This window comes from Sceloporus undulatus, chromosome 3 (assembly GCF_019175285.1).
Source record: "Sceloporus undulatus isolate JIND9_A2432 ecotype Alabama chromosome 3, SceUnd_v1.1, whole genome shotgun sequence".
In the NCBI taxonomy this organism is placed as follows: Eukaryota; Metazoa; Chordata; class Lepidosauria; order Squamata; family Phrynosomatidae; genus Sceloporus; species Sceloporus undulatus.
The window spans coordinates 92,785,982-92,806,953 of record NC_056524.1 but is presented as its reverse complement, the minus strand read 5'-3'; the positions used below and the strand labels follow the sequence as shown (position 1 = coordinate 92,806,953).

Below are 20,972 nucleotides of genomic sequence, written 5' to 3'. Positions count from 1 at the left end.
AAAAACCTGGAGAGGTGTGTTATTAAAGGAATTCTAATTTTCCCTTTACCGTATTCATGATTCATAACTATATATCTGACCTCTAAATTGCCTTCATCATCCCTTCCAACTGTCCCAGTTTGGCCAGGACAATCCAAGTTAATCCAGTGTTCTCCTATTATTTATTTATTTATTTATTTATTTATTTATTTATTTCATCCTGTTGCCCTGTACAAGGGGTGCCATAAGTCCCCCAGCATGGCTTTATGATGCCCCTCATGCACAGCGCCATTTGGGCACTGCGCATCACGGACATCATGGTGCACACCATCTGGATGGGCACGCGCTAAGATGGCAACCTGCAGGTGGCAGTAAGGCTTTGAGAGTCTGAACACTCAGCCCTACTGCAGCCCTAGTTCGGGTGCAGGTTGGCATAAAGTGCTGGTCTGTACACCCTTTACATCCTTTTTTAATCTAAGAAATAAATCTGGAATCAAAGATGATTTTCATATTAAATACCCTGCCCCAGGTGTTCTGCCTACTGTAAAATTGGCATAAAGCAGCGGATCAAGGTATATATCTTGTATACAGACTGAAAGATTTAAATCTTTTCCCTCTTCCTTGTATTTCTAAAGGGCAAATCCTTCAGACATTAGATCAACTGAACCTAAGTATGCAGACACTTGTGTATTTCACATCTGATCATGGGGCGCACGTTGAAGAAATTTCAGACAATGGAGATATCCACGGTGGCTCTAATGGAATATATAAGGGTATGACTTATTGAGTGCTCTTATCATTGCATCTCACAAATGTAGAATTGTTAACTGAATAATTGTAAATATTTGGGGACACTATTTAAAAAAATCTGAACAAGCATTTAGAACAGGACTGTAAATATTAATATAAATGCAAAGCAGAGAACCTCATAAGCAGGGTATTGATTTTAGTGCCTTGGATACAACCAGAGGAAAATTTACCACCCAATTAGCTTGTCACTAAGTGCCACTTGCAGTAAATACTGGGTGAAAATAACCAATGAAGTGATGATGGGCCACTGAGCTTTGCATGCTATGCAGTCTTCTATCTGAAGTAGGGATGGAAAGATGTTTATTTCTCAGTGGAATTCCAACTACAAGACTACTGAGAGATTCTTTCTACTTTGGGAAGTATTCATCCATGCACATGATACACAGGATTTTCTGCACAAAATGTGTTTTCTGCACAGAACCAAACAGGTCTATTTCTGCAGGAAAAGATTTATTTTGTAAAGAAATCAAGTCTATTTTTGTACTGAAATGGCATTTTTGTACAAAAAGTGTTTTGGGCACAGAAGAACTATGTGCACTATGCAGCAGAAAGCACATTTTCTGCACGAAGTATGTGGTTTTGCATAGACAAATACTTCCTGAAACAAAAACAGCGATCAGGAACAGCACAGAAATCTTCATATTCTCCTCCAGTGTGCAGAATCCTGCAGGACTTACCCATTCTGGTCTGCAGCAGTGAAGAACACAAAGATGTACGTGATAAATTGCAAGCTAGGGAGCTGTCCTAAAGTATGGTGGACAACACTGTCAAATTACCAGCATTGCAGAAAGACTCAACTGACAATCTGGTTATCTTTTCTAGTTGGAAGCTGGGACATTCTTTTATCCTTGGCTTCAGCGTACAAAATGTCTTGGACCACCCATGCACATAAGCAATTTTTTTCACAGCCCTTAAAGCATATATTTACATTAAAGGTATACATTTCAGCAGAGACATACTAGAGAGGTTTGTACAGTACACTTACTATAATGTTGTGAATTTCACATGTTTGATTTTCTTATGTATACATTGTTGTGTGCATTCAAGTAATTGTGTGCCTTCAAGTCATTTCTGGCTCATGGAAATCCTAAGATGAACCTATTACAGGGTTTTCTGGGCAAGTTTCTTCAGAGTGGATTTGCTATTGCCATCCTTTGAGGCTGAGTGATTGTGACTTGCCCAAGGTCATCCAGTGGGATTTGACCCCTGCTCTCCATAGTCATAGTGCAATGCTCATAGCACTACACCATGATGGCTCCTATTTATATACTGCACTTTTAGTCTACCCACAACCTGAACCTCCCTGCAAAACCAGGCCCCCATGGAAAAATGCATGCATGTAGACCACGTACAAAAATCACAAGCTGTACAAAAAACCACCAGCAGTACAAATATCACAAGCTGACTTCAGTGAAAACCACATGCTGTTGATCAATGCAAAACGAATAAATGAAACAGAAGTGAGAGGAAGAGAAGTCCTTCTCAGTCTTAAATATTTGAGATAAGTGTGAACAAAACAATCCCACTAAAATAGCCTGTTTATACAGAGATGACTTTAATAAACAAGGTGGGAGGTTTGTTAGAGACACAATATTTCTTTTTCTTGGGTGAGTGGGAAGAAAAGACAAGATGAACGCAGCAATTAACCCTCTCATTTCCTGATGTTTTCTCCATTCCTAACAGTGTTAGGCACCTTAAACTCTGTGAGATGTCAACTTTGTTTTTATGTATCACAAAATCACAGAACTTCACGTACAGATATTCTTCTGCAAGTGTATACTTTACTTTCCATTTTTTACATATTTAACTGTAACATCTCATATTTTAAATTCATAAATGGATGCAAGGGTTGGATTTTCATATCAGAAGAAGTAGAGATACATCATCTTCTGAAATTGGGTATCTAATTAGTTTAATGAGCTTCCCAGGCTCAAGAGAGTCTAGGCAGACATATCAAAATGCGGCTTGCATCTGTTTATAGAGTATTTTAGGGATTTAATTTCAGGAAAAATTAAAGAAATGACTGACTGTATAATTCTGTATCATTCAAAGTTTGTATGATTAGACTGTTAAAAGAGAAATGTGTAAAATTGCAATGCAAAGTTTTAAATGAAATTACTAACTACTGCTAGAGGGAGAAACACAAATAAAACTAGAGTCCCATCTAAGTCTCTGACTTTTACGTTACCATAATGACATGTTTGCTATTTCCCTGTGACTGTATTCATTTCCACATTGCTCTAGTAACAACTATAAAGATGCACATAAATTGGGGAAATTCTATTATTCCTTCTTACATAATGTTTCTGCTCTAGCGTTGTATAGTCAATTGTAAGAAATCAGCTTTAGAGAACTTGGGAAACTGTGATGAGTCAATGCATGTGAAGGCAGACACACAAAGCAATCTACCTGCTGCATCTGTGGCAAAAGGATTTTTCAGGTAGGATGTGAGTAGATCAGGTATGGGCAAAATGCAGTGCTCCAGATGTTGTGGGACTACATTGGCCCTAGCTAATATTGCCAATAGTAAGGAAATCATGGTGATATACTCCAACAATATCTACTGGGTGAAAACATCAGCCCAAACTAACATAATCAATGGTGAGTAATTCTGCAGTCAAACAACACCTGGAAAGCCACACTTTCCCCACCTCTTGAATAGAGGGAGGTTGCATATATATCAAAGAAAAATAGCTTAGGGCCTTTGCTAGTTCATGAATTATTGTTTTTAGTGTCCATAGCAGGTACATAACAACAATAGTAGAGAAAGAGGTCATAGGGTTAAAGTGCTGGGACGTTTTGATTTGCCACCTTGACTTAGGCTTCCCTGGTTCCTTATGGGTTTATCCATACTCCTCAGGGTAGCTTGAGGGGAAAATTGGTTTTGCAAACAGCAAGATCCTCTTATGATCTATCTTTGTTGTGATAATAAAAAGTATTTTGAGCCAAACTGGTCTTGAATGAGCAGTTAAAATGCATTAGATATATAAATGAGGTGTTTCTGATGGAAAGGAAAACTACTACAACTAGTCTGTTGATTTGAGTCAACATAGCTGCCAATATTTTTGGAGTTTCCTTAAGAATGTGACTTTTGGGCCTTCAGAATGAGTGTATGCACTTCAAAATTTAGCACTGCACAACTGCTCATATTATAAACAGTTATTTTTAAATAATAATAATAATAATAATAATAATAATAATAATAATAATAATAACTGACTTAAACAAATACAATTTGCCTAGTTGTTTGGAAGACGTTGTTTCATCTAATATTCATTTAAAAAAATACCCAATTAACTGATAAATTAAATTTTGTACTTTTACTATCTAATCAAATTTTGATTTGTTTAAATAAAAGCTAGTTTTTGAAGCTCAATGGCTGTATTTTTTTCCCCAGGTGGAAAAGCTACAAATTGGGAAGGAGGGATTCGAGTTCCTGGTCTGCTCTATTGGCCTGGAGTGTTAAATCCTGATATAAGTATTGATGAACCAACAAGTAATATGGATGTATTCCCCACCATAGTTAAACTTGCTGGGGCACAACTACCTCACGACAGGTATGCCAGTGTAATTTCATTTGTTGTAAAAGAAGTAACTCCTTTTAAAAAAAGTCCATCTTTGGTAGGTTTGAAAGTATTTTCAGGCCTCATAAGTCACTTAAGGTCAATTCTATTTATTATCTCTTATACATGTTTACAGGAGCAATTTCTTCATCTGATGCCTGAATTCTAGTTGCACACAGATGTTCTTCCCAGAGTTTTGTCGGCCATACTTTTTACACACAATTTTTAAAGCTTCTCCATCACTACATACAACTGTAGCTGGCTCAGCTCCAAAATCAGAGTTTAACTCAAAATGATGGAAAATCGATCTGTCACCTCAGCTGTCTCAACTCCTCATAATAGCTGACAGATCCTCTCAGTGAAGTAGACATATATAATCTGTGAATATCTCCTTATTCATGAAGCAGGCAGAATGTGCACTCTACAGAGAAGTCATCACACATTAGAACTATTTTTGGACAGTGCTACTCCAGAGTGCAGGAAGGGAGACACATTAATGATGATGTGGAAAATCCAAGATGACGTCATTTCAAAGAGGTGGGCACTAAGTATTTTCTTAAATGCATAACAAAGGAAAATACTACACTTTCCATAGCAGTGTATTCCACCAACAAATGTAACTTCCCATTAGGGCGTTTTTATATTATAGGGATGGTGTTAAATCACCAATGCTATCAGAGTCATTTATACATATGTGTATCTATTATCTGACTCTTACTTTGCCACAGCTATGTCACGCACACAGACACACACATTTTTACTGTTCTTCACTATTGCAGAGTTTGCCTATTTTCACTCCATAACCTAAGTTTCCAGGTCTTTCCCGTGAATCTTTCAAGGACTTTGATCTTTGTGTTCCATAATAACACAGTAGTAGGATTTTTAATTGCTTCCTCCACTCTTTATAGCTTAAGAAGATGGGTTTTTCTTCCTGACAGTTCTCTATACCTACCTTACATGTTCCTTTTGATCAAGCTATGGATGCTTGGGCATAATGCCAACACCATTCTGTTCTTTCTTATATACAGTCAATAAATCACCAGCTGTGAAGTTTCCCCCTGCAAATTTAAAGTAATACTATCTTGACAAGTGGTGTTCATTTACATCATGCAAATTTAAAAAGTGATTTGCCTGATCTACATTCAGAATATCTTTTCCAACCTTTTGCTCCAGCTAGCAAGCTCTTTCATAACCAGCTTGCCATATGTTACTCTACACAAGCCTTCTGGTTCAATTATTTCTTTTAGTTAAGGCATCAGTAGACAACATTTGGTCAGAGCCCTAATGGATAGTCTTGGGAATCCAAGCTTGCTTGCTTGCCCTTCCTTCCTTCCTTCCTTCCTTCCTTCCTTCCTTCCTTCCTTCCAAATGTAGCCTTTATTCTTGCAGTATGAACACAGGACTACTTCAGGTAGAACAGCAAAGGATATTGCCTTCTCAGCGAAATCAGTATAAAGATGTGTACCTATGAGATGGGGGCCAAAATGCAAATATTTCCCCTCTAAAAAAGAATTATCCCCCTCTCCTTGAAACTTTCCTTCAGTCTCCAAATTTTTAGCAATTCAGAAGGCGAGATATTAACAATTATTCACACTTGAACTCTTATTCTTTGCTGTATTCACAATCTTTAGCAACTTTACCAGTGCCTTTCCTTTGGAAGCCTAAACTATTTTTAAAGGCTCAACTGATATTTTAACTTACTTCAGTGCCAGGCATTCGGGAATTGAAAGAAAATTTCACTGGGGAAAAACCAATCTTCTTCTGTGGCTGCAATTCCCTTATTACCCACCCACTCCCCATCTTACTTATTCCCCTGAGTTCCCAATGTGATAAGCACATCTCCCTATAGAAGCAATAAAAAAGAAAGATAATAACAATGTAAACAAATATTTACTTTCTTTTTTTCATGAAACTTTAACTTTGCTGACTGAGAATTATATGTAAAATATATAGTATAGGATAATGGTCAACCCCAGGTATCTTCCAGGACCTACTAGAGAAGACCCAGAATTCCCAACTCCTTTCCCACTAACATGAATGAATTTGCAGCAGATAGAGGACACCACTGAATTCATTTACCATACTTACTCACCTGCAGTTGGAAATTATTTCAGCCAAAGTTTTTGTGTGGGGTTTTTGGACTATGTGGCCATGTTCTAGAAGAGTTTATTCCTGACATTTTACCAGCATCTATGGCTGGCATCTTCTCTGAAAAAAACTATGGATGCCGGCCATGAAAGCTTTTGACTTCACATATTTAAGCCAAGTTTCTTTCAATTTTCTTCCATCTAAGCCCATTGTTTTCAACAGCACTTTCACTTAAAAATGTCCTTTTCCCTTACTCAACTGACAGAAAAAATTTCATGCAGACTGTTCAATGCCCAAAAGGGAGTGACTGCCAGTGCTTAAAGCACCCAAAAATCACAGTGCATAAGTCTGAATCTGCACTGAATTGTAATTGTTTAGAGTTTTCAGTGTTAATTTATTCATAACCCAGTTTGTCTCATTCTTGTAACCAACTAACATTCTGAACATACAACCATTCTTTTCTGTCCCTTCAATTCTGATACTCAAACAAGAGTAGTACCCTCCCCTCCAGTATGCAGCTTCAAAGCAAAGATTTGGAAAGTTACCTTTCAGACTACAAATCCAGGAATTACCCATCTAGAAATTTTTCTTGGAGCATTAGTCCCCAGACCAATAATGTTTGCAAATTCTGCTTTGAAGCCACATATACTTGGTGACATAGAGTATTCATCTTTAGGTGTGGTTGCTCCATTTATAAGGTGAATTTTAAAGTGTATTTGGCTTGAAGATGACTTAGTCCATCACATCCTGCTAGATATCCAACTATTCTGAGTGCATTTAATTTTGCACAGCAGAAAATAGGATCAAGGGGAAAGGAGTTACCAGCTGACAAACCAAACTGGCATTTCAGCAAAAGTGCTGTCAAGAGGCTCTTCTGCACAGCTGATAATTTATCAAGTGCTTGTAGGGAAAGACAGGGAAAAAAGAGTGAAGAATGTGGAAGATTAGATCCATCATTGCCTTGGGATAGCTAATGCAAACAGTAACTTTGCCATGCTTTTGTTGGTCCAGTCATCTTGATGTGTGCAACTTTCATGGAAATCTAGTCCTTTGAAAAGCCCTTTTTTCCCATAGGGAAGAATATTTTTTGTACAAACATTTGTGTCACAGCAGTACAGTAATCATTTCAGTTAAAACGAGGTGTGGCAATTGCAATACCAGAATAAAGTGCCCCATGGACTTTCCCATCTACTGGAACAGAAGAAATAGAATGACTCCAGTTGTCAGTAGGGGTCACTCATATGATAAATGTTAAGTTTTATTACAAGAGGGTGCATATTTCAAATGTATTTACCATGCTAAGTCTATATAATAAAATTGCACTGTGGGAATGTCATAATGTTTAGAAGCAAAGCAAATGAACTATAAACTGAATAAATACCTTACCACTTGAACAACAATGCTTACATCACTTGTGAAGTAAACTAGTGTAATCTCAGTTGCAACCTCTGCCCTGCCCTGCCACCAACCTAAAAGCTTGAGGGTATAGAATAATAAGAAAAGAATCACAGTTAAATATCTGTTTCTGACTTACTGGCTCACAGGTTAAAAGGGCAGCCTTGAAACATAAAGCATATTCTTGCTGGACACATGAAATGTGGAACCAGGGGCATTATACACAGAGGTTCCTGGAATGTGTTACTGTTGTCTGGATGGGATAATAAATTGATCTCTCTTTGGGTAATAGCAAAATAAAACGTTTACATTTTCATAGGTTCAAGAGGTTTAGGAGATACAGAAAAATATTCCTTAAAATGCAACATTGTCATCTGGTACAGTTACACTACCTGTGCATTTCTGTATAACTTATATGCATGCAATTGAAAATCATAGAGTTGGAAGAGACCACAAGGGTCATCCAATCCAACCCCCTCCATGCAGGAACTCTCAATCAAAGCATCCCCGACGGATGGCCATCCAGCCTCTGCTTAAAGACCTCCAAGGAAGGAGACTCCACCACACTCCGAGGGAGTGCGTTCCACTGTCGAACAGCCCTTACTGTCAGGAAGTTCCTCCCAATGTTGAGGTGGAATCTCTTTTCCTCGAGCTTGCATCGATTGTTCCAGGTCCTGTTCTCTGGAGAAAACAAGCTTGCTCCCTCCTCAATATGACATCCCTTCAAATATTTAAACAGCATTATCATATCACCTCTTAACCTTCTTTTCTCCAGACTAAACATACCCACCTCCCTAAGTCTCTCCTCATAGGCCATGGTTTCTAGAACCTTCACTATTTTAGTCACCCTCCTTTGGTCATGCTCCAGTTTCTCAACATCCTTTTTGAACTGTGGTACCCAGACCTGGACACAATATTCCAGGTGGGGCCTGACCAAAGCAGAATACAGTGGCACTATTACTTCCCTTGATCTAGACACTATACTTTTATTGATGCAGCCTAAAATTATATTGGCATTTTTAGCTGCCGCATCACACTGTGACTCATGTTCAACTTGTGGTCTACTTGGACCTCTAGATCCCTTTTACATGTAGTTTCATTCAGCCAGGTGTCCTCCCTCCTTTATCTGTGCATTTCATTTTGTCTGCCCTAAGGGCAGTATCTTACATTTCTCCATGTTGAATTTAATTTTGTTAATTTTGGCTCAGCTTTTTAGTCTATTCAGGTCATTTTGAATTTTGATCCTACCCTCTTGCATATAAGCTACTCCTAATTTGGTGTCATCTGCAAATTTGATAAGTATGCTCCCAATTCACTTTGGCTCTATCAGCATTGCATGAATAATGCAGTTTGATACCATTTTAACTGCCATAGCTCAGTGTTAAGGAAATCTGGAATATGTAGTTTAGTGAGATATTTACCCTTCTCTCTCAGAGAACTCTGGTGCCACAACAAACTACAAATCCCAGAATTCCGTAGCATTCTACCATGTTAGTTGAAACGGTGTTAGACTATATTATTTCTGGAGTACAGCTGCAGCCTGTGTAATTTCTAGGGAACAGGTGTGGCAGTAACAGGATAGGTTGATATTTTCCACCTTGAAGTGATGTTCTGTGTCTACAGTGTGCCCACGTCATACGCGGGTGCACTATACACAGCTTCCAGCTTACGCTGGAAGCTGTGCCAGAAAGGTTCTCCCATGCCCTGGAAGAAACAATGGGGCATGCTGGGTGCACACCGTGGGAATGAGCCCTATTGTTTTTAATAGGTCTTGAGTTTACGCGGTATTTCCCTTACACGGCGGGGTCCGGAACAGATCCCCTGCATAAGGGAAGGGCAAACTGTATTTTAGAACTGCCTTTCTTTGGTGAGTACTTATATTTCAAAGACACTCTGATTTTTACTTGACATTGTTCTGTTCTGATACAGATATTGTTGAGTTTTGGATTCATTTTAAAATTCATAGAGGAGGAGGAGGGACCAAACCTTTCCAGATAATTAATTCTAAAATTTTCCTTAGAAAAATATGGATTTAATTGGATTTGTGCCATTTAACACTGATGTGAAATTCATTAAATTTGTACTGGGTGCTGTGTTGAAGTACTTTTCATGTAATACGCCTCAGCCAGAACATGTACCAGATTGAATTTAGCCTCTGTAAACACTTACAAATATTGTAAATTACACGATGATTAAAATTGTAGCTTATTTTTTCCCATAAGTAAATATGATGTATTTGATAGTTAATAGAAGCATACGTAATTTACTGACAACATGAACTCAATTTTTTTCTCCAAATAAAGTAAGCATGTTTTTATTTTTTGAAGCCATAATTCTTAAAAGGTGAAGATAATACTATGTTTATTTGCTTTTATACAGTAATTTCAATAGGGCTTACTCACAGCTCAGCTAGTCTTTGAATTCTACGAAGCTTACTTCTGAGTGAAACATATTTGAGTGAGTCATATTACTATTAGCACTGTTTTAAACATATGATGTACATGCATAGCTAAACTGACCATTAGCCTAAGGCTAAATGGTATCACAAATGTGTGTTAGCCACCATAAAAGCAGTTACTCTAATATAAAATTATGCAAAATGATATCATCTGTTACTAGGTTTTGTTTCATTGCAGTCTCTGGTCCTGTCTGCACTGGCCAGGATAATCCAGGGGCAGCCCGGAGTATCCTGGCCCCGGAGCTGCCTCATCATTTCTCCATTACCTTGCCCTCTGTTCTGAGATGAGACAGCTGTTCGCACACACATCCTGCTATGCTGCTAGTGCTTTCACTTGGCTCTTAGGTTAGAACAAGGCACCCAGAAACAATTACATGTTCAGGCACCTTGTTCTGACGTCAAGGCAAGTGACCCATGGTAGCAGTAAATGCACCGGGCAGCACAGTGGGATGCATTTCAAACAGCCAATAGCAATAGTATGTACATTTATATACCACTTATCAGTGAACTCAGCACTCTCTAAGCAGTTTACAATCTGTAAACTAATTGCCCCCAAAAAGCTGGGGACTAATTTTACTGACCTACAAAAGGATGGAAGGCTGAGTCAACCATGAAGCCCAGGGGTCAAACTTAAAACTTTGTAGTGGCATTAAACCACTGCATCATCGGAGCTCCTGGAACGAAGGGTGCACGATGTTCTAGGAAGATCCAGAGAGGTATTTTAATATGTATTAAGAGACGTATACCCTCATTTCTGTTGGTGAACAGTGTAGACATTGTCCAGTCTGTTCGTAACCGAACCGAGGTTTGGGCAATGTGTCATCTGGTCTCTATGCCAAGAAGATGGGAGAAAGCCAATTTATTTGGCCCATGCAGACATGGCCTCAGCAACAGTCCATCATTTGGCCAGAGCAGAATCACATGATGAGGCATTACCTAACTATATTCCACGCTCTATACTGTGACACTGTCTTTATTAGGCCAACTAAAAAGGGCACAGGAATGTCTATGCAAGCTTTCAAAATGACAAAAAGGAAGGAGGAGATACAGTGGACCCTTGTTATACACTGGGGTTTGGTTCCAAGATCCCCTGTGTATAACAAAATCTGTGTATGCTCAAGTCCCATTAAATATAATTACATAGCAAAATGGTATCCCAGATAAAAAATGGAAAATCAAGGTTTGATATTTGAAATTTATACTTTTTTTTGAATATTTTCAAACCGTGGATGCTTGAATCCATGTATAAAAAATCTGTGTATAAGGGCCGACTGTACATACCTGGCATTTTCAGTGGCAAATGTGAATTACTTGAAACATCTCTCATTTAGCATGAGAAAACAAGAATCATGAAATAGGGTTGAAAGGAAGGAAGAATTGCTTGGGGTTTGGCAAGTTTCAGAGCTAACCTGAAATCCTATCAGCTTATCACTTCAGATCATTCTGCCAATATCTGCATTGATTTGTTATTCTGACAAAGGTATTATCACAGCTTGAAATGTTACGTTTGATTAAAATTAAGTCAGTAGTGTTAAATGTTAGAAATAGGAAAGTTAATTCATTTTCAGTAGCACTGCTAATCAGAATCACTGAATTTGTCAAGTTATCATTAACTCATAATGTTGACTTGGGCCCTGACCATGGGTTTTACAGAGAATGGCATGGAAGTGGTCACCATTGACCATAGCAGAACACATTTTGTTTCTGCCTCCTTCAAAAGGGCTTTTTTTTTTTTTGAGGGGGGCTGGTCCTTTTAAAGTTACCTCACTCCAACCTAGAAATTTCCCTCATATGGACTACAAAGTTCTTAATAGGACTGTGGCATTAACTCAAGAGTGGAGATTTCTTAACATGGAATTTTTGAGAATTTCCGAGCACATGCAGGATATTTTTTTTTTGCACAACTGAATCACTGCATCTTTTAAGCCTCCCAATTCACAAATAAGAAGTGTGATCTGCAAAGATCAGTGGCTGGACACATATTTTTCATGCAGGAGTAAGGAATCCCAAATATTAATGATCACATTTCAAACTAGGTTTAGTTTTACCCAGTGTGAAGATGTGGTCAGCAGCAGGGAGCAGTCCCACCTCCCGTTCCCACCCTCAGACTTAGTCGCCCACCTATCAGGTGGAAAAAGACCAGGTGGCTAGATGAACAAACAAGGCAGCAGGCACTCCCACTTCCTTTCCCTTTCTGTGCCTTGCTCCCCTTGCTTGGCCAGCTGCAGAAGGACCTGGCCGGCTGGACAGGCAGGTGGAAGAGTAAGCCAGCAGACTGCCTCACCCTCCATTCCCGTGAAGGTCTCACCAGGTGCTTTCACCCAGTGAGCTCTGCATCCCTCCCATGTCCCCCTAGTGATGTCCCTGCACATTTCTGACAAGCGTACTTTTCCCTGTTCCCCTCTTACTTTAATTGTATTGAAGTATTGAATTGAATTGAATTGAAAGGGGGTGGATAAGAAGGAGGAGGAGAAGGATTATCATACTAGCTGCTTTTTCCCATTCTGGGCATGGGCTGAGTTTGGGCTGGGACCATGTCTTGTTGCACAGCCCCATGCCCAGATCATTACACCCCGTCTTTCTCCCATCCTTAGCTAAAAACGCTTCTTTTCTGTAATGGGAGATGTTCTGATCAGGGACGTGATGGTAATGATTTGGGCATGGAGCTGTGCAATAAGACATATTTCCAGCCCGGTCTCAGCCCACACCCAGATCGAGAAAAAAGCATTGTAATAATCTCTGAGGGTGGGTGATATACAGAATGGGAAGGGTAGGGAAGGAGAGTGAGAGAGAACCCAGGAGAGGAAGAAATGAGGGATGGGTTTGAGGAAAACTTTTCATGATTATCTAACAGCCTAGCACTGTGAGGATTATCACACTAGTGTTTACCGTGTGTCAATCCTCTCTGGATTGTTGGGGATGCACGTGTGTATGAATGCCTCAGTGTCATGGAATCATTAGCTCCCTTTAGCATCATGGAATCATTCAGGGAGAGTGACTTTCCTCTTAACGCAAAGTTTTCATTAAGAGGAAAGTCACTGTCCCTGAACGATTCCATGATTCTGAGGAAGTGCACCAGGTGCACTTCCCCAGCGATCCAGGGACAATTGACACATGGTAAGCCCTAATGTGATCATCCTCTGTGTATTCATTGCTAATCATCCTGAATAATATTATAATGCATGTTATACCATAATAATAATACAGTAGAAACCAGTCCAGCACATAATCAATAGATGAATTGATGGATTCCAGCTCCCACTCCTCAGAAAGACTGCAAACATTTTTCTTCCATACAGACCATGGGGATGCATTTTCAAAGGACTATTGAGAGTGTTCATCTTCTACTAATGAACAACTCATTCCCCTCACACCCATTCCATTCCATTCCATTCCATTCCACTCCATGACTCCCTTTCCTCCCCTTCTTTTCTGTTCTTCTTTACCAAATTTAGCTGTTCTTCAGCTCCACAGATCCAGTTATCTAATCTAGATTTTCTCTCCCCTGCTCCCTCCTTCCTATTATCTTTTTTAAAAAATCACACAGATTAGTGTGGCTTCTGTATGACTCATTTCCTAATATTTCTTCTTCTGATGCAACAAGCCTTCCTCTTCTACTGAGTGTGGCAGATTTTCCATGGATTTGAACAATGTAATTCAAAATTATTTTCAATTTCAGCATTGATTAGGGAAACTAGAAAATAAGGTGAAGTCACTAGAAAATTAGTGAATTAATAACTTTAATAACAAAGTCTGGATATTATTCAGAGATAGCTTACGGGAGAACAATATTCTAAAAGGACAAGCCCATATATTCATTCATTTCTCACATTAATATGTGTGAAAAGGAGAAAGTTAAGCTGCCTAAAAAAACTGATGAAAATTAGTTCCTCTCAACTGTTTTAAATCAAGGATAAGTGGTGCTTGGTTCTTAAAATCCACTCATTTTTCAGAAGGTGATATGCTGAGAAAGTGAGCTGCTGTTCAAGAGGAATTCCTAACATCACTCATAGCGTTACAGTGCTAATCCAATTTGGAATTGTGTGTGATTTTTTTTAAAAGCAGGCTAAACCAAGTAAGTGAGAAATATGGGGGGTTTAAACCTCTCCCAAAGATAATCTGTGGAATGATAAATTGCTGTTTTTTGTGGAAGCACTGTGTCTCCAAACTTGGCTAAACAAACAGCCCAGCCATGCTTTTCCTATTCGAAAGTTTGAATAGAAGTCATAAATTGCTCCAGATAATGTATGAGTTGGGATATTGGTAAACAATTTTTTTTGCACTGATCTAACATTAAATGTATAGAGATGTACATAAAAAATTAAATGTACAGCTAAAGCATGACCTGCAAACAAAACAAATACATATTTTGGACAAGTATCATACATTTGCACTCATCTGAGAGCCAGAATGAGCTGCAGTTCCCCCACTGAGTATACAAAACACAAAGAGTTTGCAGTCCTGAAAAGTGAGAAATTACCTGGACACTGTATTTCTGGTGCAATGGGATTTATGGCATTTATAAAGAAATGGCAATGTATAAAATTTCTTTTCAGGCTGGCAACATATGGCTCCTTTTCTCTGATTTTGAAATGCTTTCTTATTCAGAATTATTGATGGACGTGATCTGATGCCCTTGCTTCAAGGCATAGCTGTCTTCTCAAAGCATGAGTTTCTCTTCCATTACTGTAATGCATATTTAAATGCAGTGCGCTGGCATCCAAGAAACAGTAAGTAAAATTGCCCATTCAAGTTTGAATATTTTATGTAATTTTTTATTGCAACTTGAAAGAATGGTGGGGGGGGGGAGAACTTTGGGCTATGGTTACAAATAAATTGCTTGAAGTGCCTAACCTTCCTTCTTTTTATCTTGGTTATTCTTTTATCTTAGTAAAAAAAATTAAAGAAATAATCAAGCTAGTATCAAGGGAACAATTTGGCCTTAGACAATTAATCTGGTACAATTTGAGAAAGTTCTACATCTTCGTTGTGGTAAAACACACCTTCATACTTTGGAAAGAGTCTATTAAGTGATGTTGTGTTTATGTCAAGACCAATTTCTACCTGTTTTATAGGGCAAATAGGATTTGGTTGTTGGGAATGATCCCAAAATTGGGATTGGCTGCCAAGGCTGATTTTCCAGCCCAAGATTACCTGGCTGTCCATTTTCAAGCAAAGAGAGAAAGAGGAGAACAAGGGGAAAGAAAGGGAGAGAAAGAATGATTGCCCTTCCTAGAAGCCTCCAGGTGTGGTGATTTTAAATAAGTTATCATAGTGGTTTTTAAATAAATTATAGAAATCTGGTCCACACATTAACGTAAAACAACAACACATTTTTCAAAACTGGAAATGTGTTTCTGGAACTGGAAGTTTCTGGTCTAGTATATTTTAAATTTTGGGATATTGACCCTGCACCCACAAAATTTGTTCACATCAGACCTTATAGGACATACACAGCTACCTGACATGGTTGTCAGATTATTGGTTTATCCAGTCTAGGAATCTAGTCATTTCATGCCTTACTGGGCATTTTTCCAACTTGAGGATTTGTATACAGTTGCAAGGCACCAGAACAAAGGCAACCAGTGGCTGGGTCATTTTCACAGATCTTAAATTTAACAAAAATCTAAGAAGAAATTTGTCCTATTGAAATTGTATATCAAAGGCTGATGAACTGATGTTTGCCTGGTGATCCAGTATACTTTCTCAGAAGTTTTGTTGTTGTTGTTGTTGTTGTTGTTGTTGTTCTGGCAGAGGGGCCTTATTAACCTCAAGCCTCAATTCTTTTACTGAATATTCACATATAGTAACAGATGTTCTAAGTTAATAATAATATAGACATCATTGTGTTGGATATGGTGATGACCATGGTGAACAATCATAAATTGTCTCCCATGTGAATAAAAAATAATATTAATTATTTAAGCACTGTGAGAAACTTGTATAGAGATTGTTAATAGCAAACCACAACTAATAGGAAAGCATGCTTGATTTGTTAGAGCAAGCCAGTTGGGTTTTAGTTTAATGTCACTAACAGGAATTTAGTATCACTGGAACTGTCCCATAACTGCTTTGAACCCGTAATTTTGGAAGAAAGGTGAGTTATATAATAAAGAGTTCCCTGGGACTAACGTCTAAGTAAACATATGTAAGATTGCATTGCATATCTGGATCAAATCAATAATAGAATGCAGTTATAGTGATGACTAGAATGCTAAGGTGTTAGAATGCACTGTACCACTTTAGCCTACAAATAATGCCACTTTTAATTTAAAACAAGAAAAAAAAACAATGAGAAAGACAGCACTTTTATCCAGGTTCTTCTGTCGTAGGGCCATATTAAAAAATGTGTAATTTCCTGTATTTTCAGTCCAACATGCTCCATCTATAAACCATACAAATGTTAGAATATTTAAAATATTTACAAGCCGTATTTCATCTCTAACAATACAATATACAATATAAAACATTACACTGAATATTATTATTATATTGTTATTATTATTAACATTTATTTATAGAGCACTGAAAAATTTACACAGCACTTTACTTATAGCAATCAAAATACAATAAAATAATAACAATAGATAACAAAAAACCTGCCACACGGTGTACAATCTAAAGCATCAATGTACAAAATTAAAACATCTCTAAAATAATACAACAAGGATACAGTGAACACATAAGCATCACAACAGATTAACAACCAATACTATGGAATACCTCCCTAAGCAAAGTCATCTTCATCTCAGCCTTAAAAGTGATAGTTCTTAATTGAGTGGGGAGGAGATTCCAGGCATAGGGAGCAGCATGGGAGAAGGGGAGAATTCGAGCAAGGGGGGAGGAGAACCTCAGCTGAATCAGGAGTCCAGTGTCATAAGATCTTAAAGCATGAGGAGGTGATAGGGAGGGACGAAGACTAACAAATAAGAGGGAGCTAATCCACGAAGAGCTTTAAAAGTCAACAAAACAAGTTTGTAGCAGATTCTGAAAGGAATGTGGAGGCAGTGGGCGGATAGCAACAAAGGAGTGATATGATCAAAATGATGGCAGAGAAAATTATCCTGGCTGCTGATCATTGTATAGAAGTTAAGGGATCAAGGTAGGAAACAGGAAGACCCGCTAGGAGTGAGTTACAATAGTCCAAGCAAGATATCATCAGCACATGCACTTCTGCCATCAAGACAGAAAGAAAAGGTCTAATTCTGGTAAGATTATAGAGGGGAAAAAACCTACATTTTTTAAAACAATGAAACAGACTAAAGCAAAAACACATCTCATGTTATACTAGCCTTCCAAACAGCTTCAAAACAAACAGCTTCATTTATATACCGCTTCATACCGAACTAACAGTGTCTAAGAGGTGTTTTCAATACACGTCAACATAATGTGAATTTTGGATGGAAGTCTCCAATTGTAGCATTTTCTGTGTAGGAAACAGGGTTTTCTGCACAGGAAATAATATTTCCATGCAGAGATACTTTCTGCACATAAAAAGCTGTTTTTTGCACATAAATTGCTTCATTCTGTGCAAATTAACCATGGGTGAAATTTATCAAGTCTCAAACTGGAAAGATTCTCATCAGTCCATGATTCTTACCATCAGGGTTTCTTCATATTGAATAAAAAAATCTTTGATTTTTTTTTTAATTCCATATTGTCAAATATTCTTCCCACTTCTATCCCATAGAGAGTAGGGAAGAGAAATGAACAGATGTTGAAGAAGTGATTGGGAAAGAATATTTAAATCTTCACAGAAGATACAAGAGTATTGGAAGCGATCAATATACATCCCCATCCACAAAAAAGGAGACACAAGAGACTGCAGCAACTATAGAACCATAGCACTATTCTCTTATGCAAGCAAAATCATGCTCAAAATTCTGTAACATAGGCTCCAACTATACTTAGAGAGAGAAATCCCCAGAGATCCAAACAGGGTTCAGGAAAGGAAGAGTCACAAGGGACTACAGTACATTGCAAATATATGATGGGTAATGGACCGTAGCAGAGAGTTCCAAAAGAAAATCAGCATGTGCTTTATAGACTATAGCAAAGCCTTTGACTGCATAGATCATGAAAGGCTGTGGAAGACCCTTAACGACATGGAAGTGACAACACATCTGATAGTCCTGATGAGGAATCTGTACTCAGGACAAGAGGCTACTGTCAGGACAGAACATGGAGAAATAGAATGGTTCCCAACTGGCAAAAGAGCCAGACAAGGTTGCATCCTAGGAATTTATATGCAGAGCATATTGTAAGGAAAGCAGGCTTAGACATGGAAGAGGGAGGAGTGAAAACAGGAGGAAGAAATATCAACTATCTGACAACAGCATAATACTAGCAGAGAACCTCACAAACTTGGAAGAACTACTAAGGAAAATCATAGATGACAGTGCAAAGGCAGGCTTATTGATGAACATAAAGAAAATAAAAATAATGACCACAAAGAACTTACACCCATTCAAACTAGACAATGAGGAAATAGAAATAGTAAAAGAGTTCATATATCTGGGATCAAACATTGATCAGAACAGGGATTGCTGCCAAAAAGTCAGAATAAAATTAAGAATGGAGAGGGTGGCTATGAAAGAACTAGAAAAGATCCTAAAATGCAAAAACATACAACTCTACACAAAAGTCAGAATCATACAAGCCATCGTATTCCTGTTACCATGTATGAATGTGAGAGCTGGACATTCAAGAAAGGAGATACAAGGAAAATCAGCTCTTTTGAGATGTAGTTCTGGAGAAAGTGCTGAGGATTCCATGGACAGCCAAAAGGACAAACAAATGGGCCCTAGAACAGATCTAGGCAGAAATATCCCTAAAAGCCAAGATGGCAAGACTTAGACTGTCATACTTGGGACACATCATGAGAAATTATAAAAAAGGCAATAATGTGGCTTTCCAGATCGGCGCTTTGCACCAACCTGGATATGTGCTAGGGTTGCCCAAGGGTGGCGCCACTGCACGCCCCACAACCCTAGCACATCGTGGCAGCGTGATAATGGTGTCACCCTGTATACATGGGCGCCACCATTATGACGTCACGGCCACGCCACAGCCAAACGGCACAGCGCAGGCATGACATCCCCATGATGCTGCAGGGCGCTTGGGGCGCCCTTTCAGCATTGCAGGAAGGAGCTCCGATCTCCTTTTTGCCACACGCATCGCTGGCCCAGCCTTTACATGGCTGCGCCAGCGATGCAGAAGAGAAAGGGGCCAAAACGGCTCCTTTCTCCCCTTCCCCGCAGCTGTCGGGGTGTCCTTGGGACATGAAACCCCAAGGACAACCCTTTCCAAGCCGTGGGGAAGTAGCATTTTGTCGCTTCCCCAAGGCCTGGAGAAGTGGTGGATTGGAGCCTCTGGGGCTGCCGCTGCGGATGCCCAGGCCCCAATCCGGAGGGGGAAGGGGCAGGTGCAGGCCTACTCAAAGGGGCGGTCTGTATCCCACCAATGTTAGGAAAGGTGGAGGGAAGTAAAAAGAGAGGAAGGCCACATGCTAAATGGATGGATTTTATTAAAGAGACCATGAATATGAGTTTGCAGGAGCTGGGCAGAGCAGTAGAGGATGGGGGTCCTGGAGAAAATTCTCATCCATAGCATCGCCATGGATAGAGATTGACGCGAAGGCAGTTAACAACAAAGAAGATTCAACAATCATCATCCTCAGTTATCTATAGGCTTAAGTCTTTCTTCTTCACTCTGCTTCTTGATTCTTCTGCTCTTTACACACATCATCAAGAGAGGGGAAGAGGGGATTTCGGCAATCCATCTAAGATCAGTAGTAAGAATTTTTGGGAAAGTATGGCACTTTCTTCTTAATCTGTTCTGGCTAGTGGAAATAAAGCCTTTCCATGTTTCCTCTCCATTCTTTTGGATAGACACAGTAAATTTCCAATAACTTGCTCCCAAGTGGATAGCCCACTATACTTTATTGTTTTTACATGAGCCATTTGCACTATTTCATATTCTATAGCAGATAGATACTGACCAGATTCTGGCCCTGGTATTTTCTTATTGCTTTTATTTGAAGTCTATAGGCAAGCAGTTGAACATTGTTTGTGCTTCTTTCCTATCTTGCTGCCCTCTAGAGAGAAGTTGATTGACTGGCCTCTTGTCCAGTGCCTGATCTTCACAAAACACTTTTATTTCTGGGCACAATAGAATAACATTCAAAAAAATATTCTCAAGGCACTGAAAGGTCCCTCATTCAGCTTATCTCCTTCCAGCATGCTACAGTTGTACAAAGAAATATCTTTATACTCCTTGAGCTCTATCACTTTGATGTGTAGTTGATCGTATCAGCATTGGTATGGGCATTCAGAGGAACTGTCTCTGCTGGTTTTGTTGTCACCTGCCTTTCCAGTTTTTCAGTTGCTCTTTAAATCACCTGTCTGAGGTCCTCAAATACTGTTGGAAAATTGTAGGAAAATCACAGTACGGAACTCAAGGCAATTACTTGCAAGTAAAATGTCTGTGTAAAGGCACTGAATATAAATACCATTATTTATACTTCAGAGTTACAGTAGATATGACACTAAACATATAGTAGCTGTCAAAATGGCAGCCATGCACTTTGCTACCTCCTTGATTTTTTGTACAAACTGAAACATGTCTTGACATGGTGTTCTTTATTTGGGCCTCCAAGATATTAGAGAAGGGTTATGGAG

General features: G+C 38.9%; 1 protein-coding gene across 4 annotated transcripts in view; it reads left to right on the top strand.

Moving 5' to 3' along the window:
* STS (steroid sulfatase) overlaps nt 1–20,972 on the top strand; it is a 211,094-nt gene that overhangs the window by 84,489 nt on the left and 105,633 nt on the right. For 3 of the 4 annotated variants that reach the window (XM_042457724.1, XM_042457721.1, XM_042457723.1), the window contains exons 7-9: nt 615–752; nt 4,187–4,346; nt 14,902–15,023. In XM_042457724.1, coding sequence (XP_042313658.1) covers nt 615–752; nt 4,187–4,346; nt 14,902–15,023 — 420 coding nt within the window. The remainder of the gene's footprint in view (nt 1–614; nt 753–4,186; nt 4,347–14,901; nt 15,024–20,972) is intronic. The other variant, XM_042457722.1, reaches the window with a different exon arrangement.